Source organism: Thunnus albacares, chromosome 16, assembly GCF_914725855.1.
Source record: "Thunnus albacares chromosome 16, fThuAlb1.1, whole genome shotgun sequence".
NCBI lineage: Eukaryota > Metazoa > Chordata > Actinopteri > Scombriformes > Scombridae > Thunnus > Thunnus albacares.
The window spans coordinates 8042362-8057691 of NC_058121.1; the positions used below are offsets into that span (position 1 = coordinate 8042362).

The 15330-nt window shown below is 39.1% G+C and overlaps 1 protein-coding gene across 3 annotated transcripts in view; it reads left to right on the forward strand.

The window, feature by feature from the left end:
- Positions 1-5677: 5677 nt before the first annotated feature.
- rgs6 (regulator of G protein signaling 6) overlaps positions 5678-15330 on the forward strand; it is an 89363-nt gene continuing 79710 nt past the window's right edge. The window contains exons 1-3 of one of the 3 annotated variants that reach the window (XM_044376467.1): positions 5678-5896; positions 6532-6607; positions 13005-13344. In XM_044376467.1, the coding sequence (XP_044232402.1) occupies positions 13114-13344 (231 nt within the window). In that variant the 5' untranslated portion in view covers positions 5678-5896; positions 6532-6607; positions 13005-13113. Of the gene's footprint in view, positions 5897-6531; positions 6608-11330; positions 11529-13004; positions 13345-15330 lie in introns of those variants that run through there. The other 2 variants (XM_044376466.1, XM_044376468.1) reach the window with 2 other exon arrangements.

The window sequence follows — 15330 nt, forward strand, 5'->3', positions numbered from 1 at the left end:
ATTGTTGTTCAAAAAAAACTATTAAAAACACATCAATGAGCCACATTGTTGCATTTGGAGACATGTTCTTTCATTACAATGAACACGACCACTGTTGATTTTGACTCAACACTTTCCTGCTGCTGTAAATACACAAATAATAACACACAAATCAGTGGCTGAAAATAGTCCCAAACAAAAGCACTTTTTACTCCTGTTTGAGTGATACTTGCTGAAAACTACAGTGCACAGCTGTTTTTTAAGGAAATTTTTACTGTAGTTTTGTTTAGTTTTTCTAAATTAATAGTATTGGCTCACTGTTTTAAAGGTTTATATCTTAATTAGGAATTAAATAATTTGGAAGGAATAGAGTTTGGGTTGAGAACCATATGCAGGACAGAGAAGTCAGAAAGCATTAAGAGAGATTTATTTAATGTGTGTTCTCAAAAGACTCATCTAACCTATCATATTGAACAAATCAATTAAATCTGGTCTGACTGCTAAAATCTTATCAGGACTTTGGCACCCTCAACTGGCAGTATCAACCTTCAATCTGACCTGGAGACACTGAGATGCTGAAAGCAACATGGAGTCTCATTTTTCCACAAACAAAATAAGAGAATCATTTGAAAGATTCTTCTAAACTTTTGAAAACAATTACTTTATCTATCTCACCAAAACTCTATTCTCCAAAATAAGAAGGCATTCAACTTTCATTAAATTGTTGTTGCATCTCCATTTCATCACTGTGTGACGGGCGGACAAAAATCAAACGTCTCTTTTTACCAGCATCGTGTGGCCATCTCTTGACTGTTTCTTTCTCTGGTGTCATGTATAGACCCCTGATGCTTTTATCCCACACACTCCGCCAGCCCACACAACGCCTTCATGTCTCTGTACAGCTCTCAGCTATTATCAAGCACTTAAGAAGAGAGTCAGAGAAAGTAGAGGTGTTTTGTTCTTCAGAGATGGAACTTTGTTGTTTGCCGTCATTTGAGATGCTCGCGGTCCCTTCTTGCTTTTAAGGCTGTCTGACGATTGACACTCTACCTGTCTGTCTGCGTCACTGTCTGTGATGGCTGTGGGTATTCAGCAGAGACTGTCCCAGTGACACACACACATTTTTTGGCATCTCTGAGTTTTTATCAGATGTGAAGAATCAGAAGAACTAGTCCACCAACTGTGATTAACAAACTCAAAACAGGAATCATTCCAAATGCTCTCAGTAAGCGGACACATGGTAGCTGTACTTTACTAACTTGGTAGGAACAGAAGTGAAGTGAAGGATAAAACCATCCAAGTAAAAGACGGGGGTGGTGGGGGGGGGGACCCAGGGCTAGATCCAGAACTATTGCACACCGGAAAGGATTATATATCCCATCTGGCCTGGGAGTGCCTTGGGATCCCAGAGGAGGAGCTGCAGGGAGCAACCAGGGAGAAGAGCGTCTGGGTTACTTTGCTTGCCTGCTACTACAGACCTAGATTAGTGACAGAAAATGGATGGGTGAATTCAGAATATTTGTTTTCATATTAAATGTTTTCAGGCTCTGGCAGCTGCTTTGTGAGCTCAGAGTCAAGACTGTGTCAAACTTGTGCAGATTTATTCAGAAGCATCACAGGAGCAGAGCCACACTGCTGAACTCATGTTTGTGTTACTGCTGTAATCGAGACTCAGTTCAGCGGAGACGATGCACTATTTTGAATTGTGTCACCACCGCATACCTCATACATACAGATGATGTATAAATTTTTCTGTCAGATTTTTACATCTTCCTCCTCTTAGAACTTGGGGGAATTCAGGTTACAGTTGGGAGTATGTAATTCCTATTTTTCATTCATTCATCATATTACTAAATGTCAAAGAATGAATCAAGCAAAGAATCTGACAGCTTTGCAGTTGCACTTATGAAAACCAAACCTGAACGGGATTTACAGCAGCAATGATATACTTCCAGCCTTACAACTGGGTACAATGAAGAGAAAATGTGCTTATAAGTTAAACAAAGATCAATATAGAAGCTTTATTTTCCAGCTGGTGCTTAAACAATGTGCTTCCTGTGAGGCCTTTATTGCACCTATGGCATATTTATTCACTCCGAAGTCATAGTAGCTTCTCATCCTGATCAAAAATGAGGTAAAAACACAGTAAACCTCCCATAGGCTCCCAGACTTGTGGCCCCAATGGGGTGAAGTCTGCAGTAGGACACACTTGCCCTTCAAGCCCCTGAAGACTGAGCCTCAAGTCTGAAGTGTTTCTCAATAACATTAAAAATTCATGACTGAATAAGTAACAATCAATGTTACTCAAAAATGTGTTTTGGTTATTTTTACTTGACTTGATGTTGGAGCTTCACTGTGGAGAATGATGTACGTGCAGAGTTTGACACTAGAAGGCTGTTTTCACTTTCATCTGCTGAAAGTGGAAAGTTTCTCTGTGTTCACCTTAAAGTTAAAAAGTTTAAGGCGTGTGTCTTCGAGCATGATTTGTGACATCACGACTAGTTTAAAAGCAAGTCTTGGTCCAATAGGCCACTTACACAACTTACACAACTGTCATCAGATGCTGATTCTAAGGTTGCTAAATCCTAATTGGTGCGCCGACGTACTGTATGTGACATCACCTTTTACCAATTTAGCCCTGCTGACTACAAACCAATTAGAAAACCACAAAGAAGAAGACAATTACAGAAACATCTAATGTGAAACTGCAAAAACTGGTCTTACTTTGGCAGAAAATAGTGTGTTCATGTAGTTCCCCATTACACTGATAGAGAAAATCATTTTTAGGGGCTTTAACTGTGCTAGCCTAGCACAGAACAACAAACCATGACCCACCCACACCCCCAGCCGTCTTGTGTCTTTACTCTATAAGATTATAAGCTTTTAAGATCAAGTTTACACACTAAAAATCACTGAGTTAGAATTTAACCTGGTTTTAGTGTTATTTTCTTATTTTACTGTTGAGTTATTTAGCCAAACTAAGACTTGTAATAATCTATTCTACTCTTTTTTAATCTACGTGTCATGTTTCGGTCTACATGGGTTTGTTATTGATTGCTAATTACTTCTGTGTATTTTGAATGTCATGTGCACATCGTTTTGTACAAGAAACAATACATTTGTGACAGTTTTTTAGCTAAAGCTTGTTTGTGTGTAACACTGGGTCAAAATAACAGATTGCTACTGGTAAAGTTAACCCAATGTTGTATTGGTGCTATTTCAACCCAAACTGGGTAAAAGTTTAACCCAGTGATATTTAGTGTGTAGATTAGAATTAGCTCCATTAGGGTCCTTGTAAGTATAGACATAAAGACATGGGTGTGTGTTCGTGTGTAAACGAGCACCAAATGTGGGGCAACCCCCGCCCAAACACTTAACAGCACACACACACACACACATACACTTCCCAGTGGGATCTTCTCTTCCTGTTTACTGTTAGTCAATAATTCAGTTGGTCCAGAGTGGAGGCTGTAGTTTCCATCTATGAGTAGATATGATGTGTGTGTTCGGGTGTGTGTGAATGTCAATCTGTCAGGCCAGAGTGGTCCATTAGTATCAATGTTGTTGTAAGTGCATGTATTGATTTGAACTTATTGACGTCCATTTTTTCCATTTGCACACTAAATTGCAGATAAAAGAAAAAAAAAAGAGAAAGAGAAAAAAAAAAAAGAAACAAAGGCAAACCGGCTGGGTTTTGAAGCGTGCTGTCACTTCTCTCTCTGTCCCAGTAATATTCTACTGAATTAGGGCAGCAAATATTTTTAGTCACCAGTAGTGAGAATATGCTGCCTGAAATCGCTGTAAACATGCTGGGTTGACATGTTTAATGTGAGATGTGGTTGCATGTACACACACACACACACACAGTGAAGGAGCGTACAGTAACCCCTCCTGACTACAGTAAGCACCCAGTTTCCTCCCTCAGCCAATCATTGCATCAGATGCTTTGATGTGCCTCGGCCAAAAGTCTCCATCAGATGGAAGTTTATCTTCATGTGTTCAAGACAGAAATAAGGAGAGAAAGAGAAGAGAGAGGAGGATTTAAAGAGGAAGAAAAAAACAAGTTGAGGAGTGATTCAATGAACATTATAAAGCTCATTTAAAGTGTCTTCTTCTACTCTTCTGAAATACAAAACCACAAGAAGCAGAGCAGGGTTGTTATTGTACAGTACCAGTCTGTAAATCTATATTTTTAAATCCTGTTATCTCAGGATTATTCTTTAATTATCTCCGTTATCTCTCTTTTTATTGTGATATCAGGTTCATTTTGTTGTTTTCTCAACAAAACTATGTTATCTTCAGCTAATTGAGAAATTAATTTATCATATTAGAAAAGGGATTTGGTATCCAATGAACATTTGATAATTAACTCATTGTCTAATGATAATGTGACAATTGATACTTTGTGCTCAAAGCTATCTTACCTTCATAAACAGTGGCAAGTCTTCAGGGTTTTTAAACCCTGAGTTTTGCCTCTCAGGCTACATAGTGGTTGGCTGACTCCTCTGATTGCTGGAGCTTGTGTAGCCTGATTAGAAGCTCTGCAGACACTACTGCTCCCTCCTCTGCATGTTTTTGTGTGAAAAATTATATTTTGATTTACAGTTCAAGTGACAATGTGTATTATTAATAAATAAATTACACTATAATTGAACAACAGTCAAAGCTAAGGCCACAAATGATCATGTCCCTGACACAATTAATGATTTTTGCTGATTAAAACTATATTTCATTATTAACTGTGACCCTGACAAAGGCTGACCACTAACAGGAAATAAATCCAGTGACACCGACAGTGGTTTACCTCGGGGCTGCTAGACAAATCAGACACCCAGGGTTTAAAAATAAATCCTTATTCTCACCTTGAGTAGGATTACACCTAAATATCCAGAGGCAAGGACCAAAACATGATGTAATAATATGATTTTTGTCAACTTCATCCTTGTTTGCAAAAGACAGAGATAAGAAACAGATAGTTCAGTGTTGTGTGTGATGAGAAACACGTCACAATCACATTTGTGCAGAGGAGGACACAGTGACAGAGGTCATATAAAGAACACTTGAACACACTCAAACTGTTGGAGTGTCTTAATTGCATGAGCAGCAGGTTTATGATTGGACGTTTATCAGATTGATCAGCAGGAAGAAATCGAGTAAACAGGTCAGACTTGTGGTTTTAGGCAGCTCACAGACTGAATGTGACACAATAAGTAATCAAAGTTGTGCAGATTCTCAACCTTTATGGCTTGTGACCCCATAAAATAATATCTAATTGTGATCCCTCTCACAGTTTATAGCCTCGGTGTGGACATGACTTGTGATCAGATTAACTAAACACTGAATTTCTTCCTTCTCAGATTGTTTCATTTGAAGAATTTTTAGCCTTGAAGAGATTATACTACTTGGTATTTGTAGATTGTCTGGCCCTTCAGAATTAGCCACGAGGTTGAAACCGCTGGAGTAGTGCATTATTTCGCTGACCAAAAATGTTTGACTACAACATAATTAAACATCTTTTAATTCACAACTTAGAGTACACCTTTATTACAGCAGAGATTTTGACTAGCAGGAAAAGAACAGGTGTAACTAATAACATTAACGATGACTCTGTTACATTTAGGTGTCTGGAAGTGACATAACATTCAATGCAGCCATTGTTAATGTTGTTGATCACACCTGTGTTTGACAAGTCACAATGACTTCTGTGAAAAGCTTCTATTCAGCATGTACAACTTAGTAAATTTGACATAACTTTTATGTACTATTTCTGAATACAAAAAACTTCACATAAAGTACTGCAACTTTCAGAAAAGTACTTGTGTATATTTATTTAAAACACGTGAATTCTGGATTTACTAGTGACATACTAGTGATGCTCTTACTTCATCTGGATCACGCTGACAAGAGAGTCTACAGGGTGTATAGTGTGTACAGTGTGAAGAACACTAGTGTGTATATTTTTAATAGAATTCTGTGTGTGTGTGTCTCTATTACAGACACTAACACTATTACGTTTTCTTTCCTGATTTGTCCTCCCACATGTTTTTATGTGAAAAACTTGTGAATTTTGAAGCAGAGAGTGACACACACACAAACATGTTTTATTTCACTTAGGAGGAAATTGTATTGACTTACATTAATTCCCTGCAGATGACTCACTCTAACCATTAACCAACATTAACAAGCCTTAAACCAAGACTTCATCCAAAAATGTAATGCCTTATGTATGAAGACCAGTGGTGGAGTGTACTTGTACATTTACTCAAGTAATGTACTTAAATACAATTAGAGTAGATGCACACACACACACACACACACACACACACACACACACACACACACACACACACACACACACACAGTGTACTCACAAACCAGCAATGACTGTGTGTTAGTGGGAGAGAGAAGAGAGCAGCAGCTGCTTCTGATCCCACAGCCTCTCTCTCTTTCTCTCTCTCTCCCTTTCTCTCTCTCTCTCTCTCTCTCTTTCTCTCTCTCTCTCTCTCTCTCTCTCTCTCTCTCTCTCTCTCTCTCTCTCTCTCTCTCTCTCAGTGTGCAGCGCTCTGGTGGGTCGGTGAAGCCGCGTCTTGGCTTCGGAGCTCCCAGCGAGAGATAAGCCGGCGCTGAGGTAAGGAAAGAGGAAAGAAGGGATGATAGAGAGAATGATGAATAAATGACTGGAGACTATTTGAAGAAGACCTGGTAACAGAGATCATCCCTGTTGTGCTGTGCGCTTTAATGTACTCTTTATGTAGGTAATGTTAATCTACTCCTTAATGTATGTAGTGTCAGTAGCTGCTGCGATGTTGATCTATGTGAGTTGTTACAGTTCTGTATATTCCGGAGGTGTGTGTGTGTGTGTGTGTGTGTGTGCTTGCGGGAAGAGGATGCTGTTAATCCCACCTGTGATTTAAGGCAGAGCGCACAGCTGGTTAGTTAAGTGACACTCGAAGGACACCAGTGTATGTCTGCAGTGAATTAATGTGTGTGTACACTTGTACTATATTAGGGTGTTCACGAAAATGTAAATGTGTGTAAGTGTGTTAGTTAGAGACACACAGGTGAGGTGCGCACAGTTTATCTATATAATATGTCCGCGCATTTGGGTGTTTGCATATAAAACGTGCATGCTACTGTTTGCAACTGGACCAGTGAAAAGCCAATACAAGTGAATACGTGTGTGTGTGTGTGTGTGTGTGTGTGTGTGTGTGTGTGTGTGTGTGTGTGTGTGTGTGTGTGTGCGTGAGGGAGAGAGGGGGAGTCTAAATTAGGCTGCAGCGCTGCTGGCTCCGTGTGTTTGGGGAGTGTAGCGGTCCTCTGAGGATAGAGAGACCACAGACAGCTGTTGGAGAGAGAGAGACAGAGATCGTCTATGTCCCCATACAGATGTGTATCACCACCATCTGTCAAACTGAAACTCTGCAGCATCACTTCTAGATTTTTAAGGGACAGTTTCACAATTTTTTTCAATTCTGTCCTAAAACAACAGCCAGGTGCCCAAATGAACACTGACATGTTTTTTTCTTGCTGTAATCATTCCTCCTGACCGTTAGAAGATCCCTTTATAATGCACTTACAATGCAAGTGATGGGGGACAAAATCCACAGTCCTCCTTCTGTACAAAAATGTATTTGTAATGTAAATTTAAAAGTTTATTTGATGCTATTATGAGGCTTCAGTCGTCCAAATTTGTCAAGTTACAGTCTTTCTAGTGCAAAATTCCCTCTTTTTGTTGCAATCCTTCGACTGCAGATGAACAGGAAGACACTGTCTGTCCAGACACAAAGAGGGACATTTTTAACTAAAAAGACTGTAACCGTGAATGATATCCACTTTATTCGACTAGCTCAGACTGCTGAGGTCTCATTATCTTCAGATAAACTTTAAAATACATTTTCGCTCATAACGAGGACTGTGGATTTCATCCTCCACCACTTACATTGAACGTGCATTATAAAGGGATCTCTGAATGGTCGGTGTGAACAGGAGGAAGACAGTGTGTTTTAAGACAGTGTGGTTTATTCTGACCGATTAAACTTATGTGGGCAAATGTATGTGTTCAGCCATAAGCACACATTCTTGTGTGGTCTGTAGCTGATGGTTTGAATCAGGCCCCTTAGTTCCAACTGTGAGATCTGAATACTACGGTATATACAACAATATTTCAGACAGTATTGTGCTTCTAACTTTGTGTCAACAGTTTGGGGACAGTCTGCTCCTGTTTCACATGGCAGTTCCCTTGTGCATAAAGTGAGATCCATAAAGAAATGGTTTTCTGGTGTGGAAGAACTAAACTGGCCTGGACAGAGTCCTGATTTCAACTCTAACACCTCTGAGAACTGAATTGCTGACCTCAATCCAGGTCTTATCACCCAGCATCAGTGCTGGACCTCACTCAGTGGCTGAATGGGAGCAAATCCCTGCAGCCAGGATCTCTCTTTCAATTTATCTTTGATTTAATTTCCTCATTATTAGAATAAATGTGACCAATTAAACGTGTTAGGATTTCTTACCACAGCTAATATAATTTAAAGACGAACACAAATCACAGTTTTGCAGCCCCGGTTTGGTTGTTCCTTTATCATTACGCCTCCCTGTGCATAAAGATGGCTGGCTGCTGGTTTGATGGTGTCCTGTATTTTATAACACAGTGTAAAACATCCAGACATCCAGTTTCGCCTGCAGTGTAGAGGAAGGGTGATGAAGAAAACTCAGGGTGTGTGTTGTACTGTGAAGGGTCCAGGGGGAAAATGGCAGAGTCTTAAGAAACAGCAGGAAGTCTCACTCTGCATCTACTTCCTCCAGTCACCTGCTGTGAAGAGAAAAATGAAGGTTGTTCCAAAAACGTTCAGCTCTAAGTGTAATCAGAGGTGAATTTAAAAGAATAATCTGAGTTGGGCTGAAACTAAAGATGATTTTCATTATCAATTTATCTGCTGATTATTTTCTTGATCAGGTGATTAATAGCTTGGTACATCCATTATAATTTGCCAGAGAAATCTTTATAATGTTTGTTTTGTCTGATTGACTAAAATCCAAAGATATTCATTTTATTATCATGGAAGGGTAAGAAAACCAATTGATTTTTGGTAACAACACGTCTTAACATGTTGAAATAGGTAGAATTCATAGCCTAAAACATTTTATGGTAAACCATTTTTAGGGAACTACTTTGTCATAATCATAAACCATTTAAGATGGCAGGGTGAAAACTGAAGTGATGCCAGTAAAAAGCACACTCAAAGTCAGGTTTTCGAGGGATTTTTATATTAAGGGACACTAAAGATCAGAGAAATCAAAGACTTCACATGTATGAGGGCATTTTTCTCTGAATTCTGTGCTCAGTCACTGCTGTTTAGGAGATAAATGTAGTAAATCACATTTTTACATATGACAAACTCTTTGGATGTGTTGTCTTGAATCATTGGTTGTCCCGTTCATTTGTACCACCCTATTCAAGATCCAGTGCAACAGAAAACTTATGGCATCTTTATCCACCCGCCATCATCATATTCATCTATTTTAAAAAGATAGATGACATAATGAATCAAATGTGTCTGTAATTTGCTCTCATAGTGATCACACCCAACACCAGAATTTCTTTTAAGCAATTAGGGCGACTGCAGCGTCTCTAACGGAGAGGGTGAGATGTTCTTCTGAAACACTATATCACCATGTGATCTACACCGCTAAGATGAGCGTATTCAACCTGAACATTTCATTTATATGCTAAAATCAAGAATCAGAGCACATGTTGGAGGTATTGATCCCAGGCCAGCAGGGCTACATGAGATTCCAGAGATGGAGCTTTGAGGCTGTGAACTCGAACATTACTGGAAATCAAATAAGGTGTTTCCATTTGCGGTGAGCTGCAGATTTTGAATACCTGTTAAACAGATGGCACGCCTGTAATGAGGACAGCAGGTTGAGAGCCATTGATTCTGAAGTGCATTCGGTTCCATTTGGATGTTCAAACACACGCTTCATGTTCTTTTCTCCACACACGAGCAGCTTTGTAGATTTGTATGTTCTCTCACAAACTCAGTAACGCACAAACAGCTGGATGATGTGACAGTATCGATCTAAAGAGCCAGTTGACATGGAGCTAAATGCCTGCGCTGATATCAAAGATGCACACACACACACACACACACACACACAATCTGGATCAACAATCTCCACTGAAGTGATGCTCCACTTCTCAGACTTCACAGCCAACCAGCATCAGAAGTTGTTACAGAAAACTGGAGTGCAGTGTATTTGCAGCCATCCAGAAGTCCAATATTGATTTTTTTTTTTATCATGTACACTAACTGTAAACTCAATCAATAACACAGTGTCATATGGAATAACTGTGATAAGGTATGTGGGAGAGATACCTATGCAGCTTAAAGGGATAGTTTGAGAAATATGCTTATTCACTTTCTTTACAAGATGAGAAACCTCTAAAACCCACAAATTGTTTGTTCTTCATTTCTGTTTGTGTATGTATTAAACAAACAAGATACCATATGTTACCAGGTGAGCTGTTTCTCCTGCTTTCAATGCTAAGTTAAACCGCCTCAGGCAAAGTAAAACAATAATTGAGACTGGTATCAATCTTCTCATCTCGGTATTTCCCAAAAGACTCTTGACACCCACAGAAGCCTTATTTTACTGTGCGGCAGTTACTTGTCATTTCCAGTGATGTGATTAATTATAACTGTTAGTGAATATTCAATACTAAAGCACAATATCAACTGGTACAATAACATGGGTTTTGCTTTATTACTGTATCTTGTGGCCTCGTTTTGAATACGACACCTTTATCCAAATCCAGCCCTGAGATTTCAGCTAATATTGTGCTTACATGGTGCACTTTCCTAAATTAATTTCAGTATTCAGTCAGATTGCCACACAACAAACCCGGAGCCAGACACAACATCCACACAGTAAAAGGGGCTAAACAGCTCTCTTTCTCCCCGGAGCATCCCGGCAGATTAATCCAACTGATAGAGAATTTAACTGGATAGAAACATTCGGCTACTTACATCCTTTTGGCTTAAATGTGAATTTTAATATATTTTGATATATATAATTGGAGTACACTGGAGCTGAAGGTATTGCAGTTCACATTAACTTGCTTAATTAATGTTTCCTTCCCTTTAATTACTCTTAATATGTATTTCCATCATTTGTATTCCCTGATTGCCTCTCGTATTGTTTTATCCTCCTTGTTTATGATATGTTGTATTTGTGGAGCATTTATGCATTTGAACTACGATTGTGAACCGCATTACCCATGTGCACTTGCATGACAAGGCACAGGTGTGCTCTATTTGATGTCGTTGTAAGCGTTTGGGTTCCTTTTGTCAAACATTTGCCCTGATGACAGTTCAGGCTTTATCTTTAAATGTTTGCATTTGGCCCAAGAGTGCAGAACTTTCTTATCTTTTTTTGTTTTGGCTTTCTTGCATCTTTACATTTTGTTGTGAACGTAGAGATTTTCCCAGAGGTTTTCATTTTACTTCAACATGCCTGGAAACAAAAAGCAGGATCCATCTCACAGGGTAGGGTGGAGGATGTTATTGGCATTTTGATGACATAGATGATAAACCACAAAAATGCTTTAATTTTCAAAGATTTGCTGAGATCTGATGTTTGCCAGAAAACTTGAATCCTTGTTAGGTTGTCAGTGTCCCAGTTTTTTTTGCACAAATAGAGGTTGAAGTCAATGATAAATCATTTAAAGTAGAATTATATTGTGTAAATGGAGATGCCATTGATTTTGGACACAATGCAGTCATATGCCATTAATTTCTATTGATTTTAGATAAAAGCATGCAAAATATCTGATTCCAGTAGGTTGCATATTGTAGGAAGCATTGATTAATCTGCAGGAGAAGCTTGGATACTACAATACTGATACAGAATGCAATTGTTTAGTCGGATGTAGATCTTTTTAGTTCACCTCCTCTTTTTCTCATTCCAAGTCCTGTGTTTTACTCCTCCTCCTTCCTGCATTCTGTCTTTTCTTTGTCCTGAATGTTTCTCTTCTCTTTACTTTTCTCGCCTGTTGTTTCCCCTCTGCTTTGCTCCTCCTCTCTCACCTTGTCTCAGCTCATCTCAGCTCATCTGTCCTCAGACGGCAATATTTTGACAGCTGTCAGACCATCAGAAAAGAGCTCACAGGCCTGAGCTACGTGACGAGTATGTGTGTACAGGATGGGGTCATATATTGTATTCACTGTGAATGGATGTTCCTAAATGAAGCTTTAGATTTGCATGCTTTCTTAGACAGAAATGAATGCACTCTATTTTTGGTTGCTTCGTGCATTTTTCTTTACTAGAGAGCCTGTTTCATTATGTGAGTTGCTGAGTTTTGTTTATTTGCTAAAACCAACCACATGACATACAAAAAAACAATGAACCCAATGAGCCCAAAATAGCTTATTGATTTCCTCTGCAACAAAACAAATTTCACAGTGTTACAGCATATGTTTAAAAAAAGAAAAAAAAAATAGCAAAAAGAGATTCAAGTCTTTTTCAAATATGCCCTGTGCAACTTTGAGAAAGATATAATCATAATCAAATGAAAAAAAGAGTTTAATGAATTAAGATGCATATCATAACTTGCAAAAAAGTTGAGTAAAGAAGCATGTTTCCTCTTTGCAAAACAAATGTTTACAAGTCATGACATCACTATCTATATTGGCAAATAAACTTGAGTTACTGTGAGTTGTAACAACGCACCTTTAAATTCTTAAAAGTTATGACAATGAAGAAAGACGCTCCAGGGTCAAAAAAGAGAAAAGCTTAGAAGTGATGTCTTTGACTCTCCTGTACCTTCAATCTCATTTGACAGCGGATGTGGAGGAATTGCAGAATATAAAAAAAAAACGGAACACTAGGAGAATTTATGATGCTTTAATCTCATTCATCCTGTGCCTGCTGACAGAGGACAAGAAAAAAAGACAGAGAAATGGGAGACTGGAGCCCAGCGGTGAGTTGTGCTGTCTAATTCATCAATTTCTCTCTCCCTACAGCAGCTTGTCGACACTGAAGTGAGAGCACTTCCCACATTAAGTGGGAAGAAGAGAAAGTCTGACGCTGATAAAGAAGAGAGGATAACTTCAGGAGAGGAAGACTGTAGTGATGGCCGAGGCACCTCAGCAGCAGCAGCAGCAGCAGCAGCAGCAGGAGCAGCAGCAGCAGCAAGAGGAAGAGCAGCCACCGACTGCTGTGGGTGCAACGGAACCCGATGAAGTGTCTGATGAACCGAAGGAGGATGTCCAGACAACCCCGACCCGACCTCTGCTGTCCATGAGGTCCATGAGCAGTGTGGACCCGGACGATGACTCGCCCAACATGATTGTCTACAGAAAGGTAAGAGCAAAGACAAACTCCAGTTTCTTCATTTGTTTAAAAGTCTTTTTAGTGATGAATTTGTTGTCAACGTTTGTGATCTTGTGGTGCTGCTGAGAGGTTAGAGGTAGTTTGCTGTCTCTAGGGTCACTGTAATGACATCCCTTGTCACTTGACTTTATTTTTAACAGAAACAAGCATTGGTTGCTGAAGTTGGACATACTTTTTTTTTTTACTTTTGAAGAGGAACTTCCTTGGTTGCTGTTATTGGTGCAGGGAAAAGCTTTGGATCTCCACACAGTTAAACAGTGCAAAGACCTTTTCTAGGACTTTATGTAGAAAATCTACCACACAAAACTACAAATTGTTTAGTCAGGCAGACACAGCCAGAATTGTCCCACCGTGGCCAGTTATAAGATAGACTGCATGAAGCTTTTTAACATGAATGATTCATTACCACATACATTTTAAGACAACTGATTTTCTTTTGTACTTCTTGGGGGCAGCAGGAACATGCTGCAAACACAATGTTGACATATTATCACCTTAAAGTGTGATTACACATTCAGCAGATATGGAGAAACATTAGCATGCATCTGGAGTCATGTCTCTGGCAACCTGATGAATGTAAATCCAATATTCACTCTCTTCTTAGCTCTGTTTTGTTCTCCACCTATACTCCCGAGGGAAATATGTGGCTTTTTAGTTTCTAAATGCTCCACTCAGTTCACTCGTTGGTTGCTGACTTTGTGTGTTTGCTGTTTGGTGCTGGGCAGGTGGCCTTCGGTTGGTTTATTAGAGCTTTTTCACTGCAAACAGCTGCCTGCTGCAGTTGAAAATGATGATGATGAGAGTAGGAAGTGTGAACCGAAACAGTTAAGTGGTGGAAACTCATTGTTTTGGATGAGCTGACTATAAAGCTCCATAGAGCTGAGTGGAACTGCAGAGTCAGGTGGTAATTTTATCCTTTCACGTACATGTGGGGACTATGATGTCGAATTATAATCAAATCGGATAAGAGAATTATTCATCTATCAGTATATAGTAGCCTATATTGGAGTTATGTATTATAGTAACTCTACTTCATACAGTTTATCTTGATAATATAATATTAATAATATTTTCCTTTTAAAGCCATCATCAGAAGCAGGTAGAGGTAGCAGCCAACAACATAAATCCTTTTTGATGGTTTTAAAGTAAAACCAAAAGCTTGAAGAAACTGCTGCCATGCCTCTGTCCTGACGTGGAGTAACTTTAATCTTATATCTGCTAAATATCAGTGGATCTTCGGGGTATCTTGATACATTATGCCAAATTTGAAAACGATATTTTCCATTGTTAGTTGCTGGATCAGATGTGGCTGGAAATCTGCCGGATTGCCTTTTGGGACAAAACGGGAAGGAGCCACACTGTTGTTCTGTTGTTCAAACTGAGCTATGATGATGGATGGAGCGAAAGAGGGATTGTAAGGCAAAACGTCCAATATGTTTCTCTCGGTCACTAAAGACAAACATGCTTAATTTTAGGAGATTTGAGTGTAATGTGAGCCAAATTATGAAAGAATGAACAATAGCAAAACTACATGAAGCACCTCTGGTCTCATGTAGACAAAAGGTCCGGTTCATCGAAGGAACAAAAACCTGCAGGACACTGATCCTTCAGGACCAAATCTCGGACATCTTTCTTTTCATGTCACAATTAATTGGGCAATGATAAATTAGATTTTAAAAATGTTACACAGAGGGTTCCTGCTCCTTTTTTGGTAAGCATCCATCCTGCTGAGAGGCTTCTGTTTTGTTGCAGGTCCTGACCTCTGACCTCATTGTATAAAGAACAAAAGAAAGAAAATAGGCTGTTTGACGTGTGGAAATCAATGTACAGTAGTCTCTATCTATATATAATCTAGAACTGCATAAAAGACAAGGACAAGAAATGAATCTATTCCAAAGGCAGTCTTCCTTCTCTTAAAATGATGAAGGCATGAGAATGAACGCAGGGAAGTGTGAA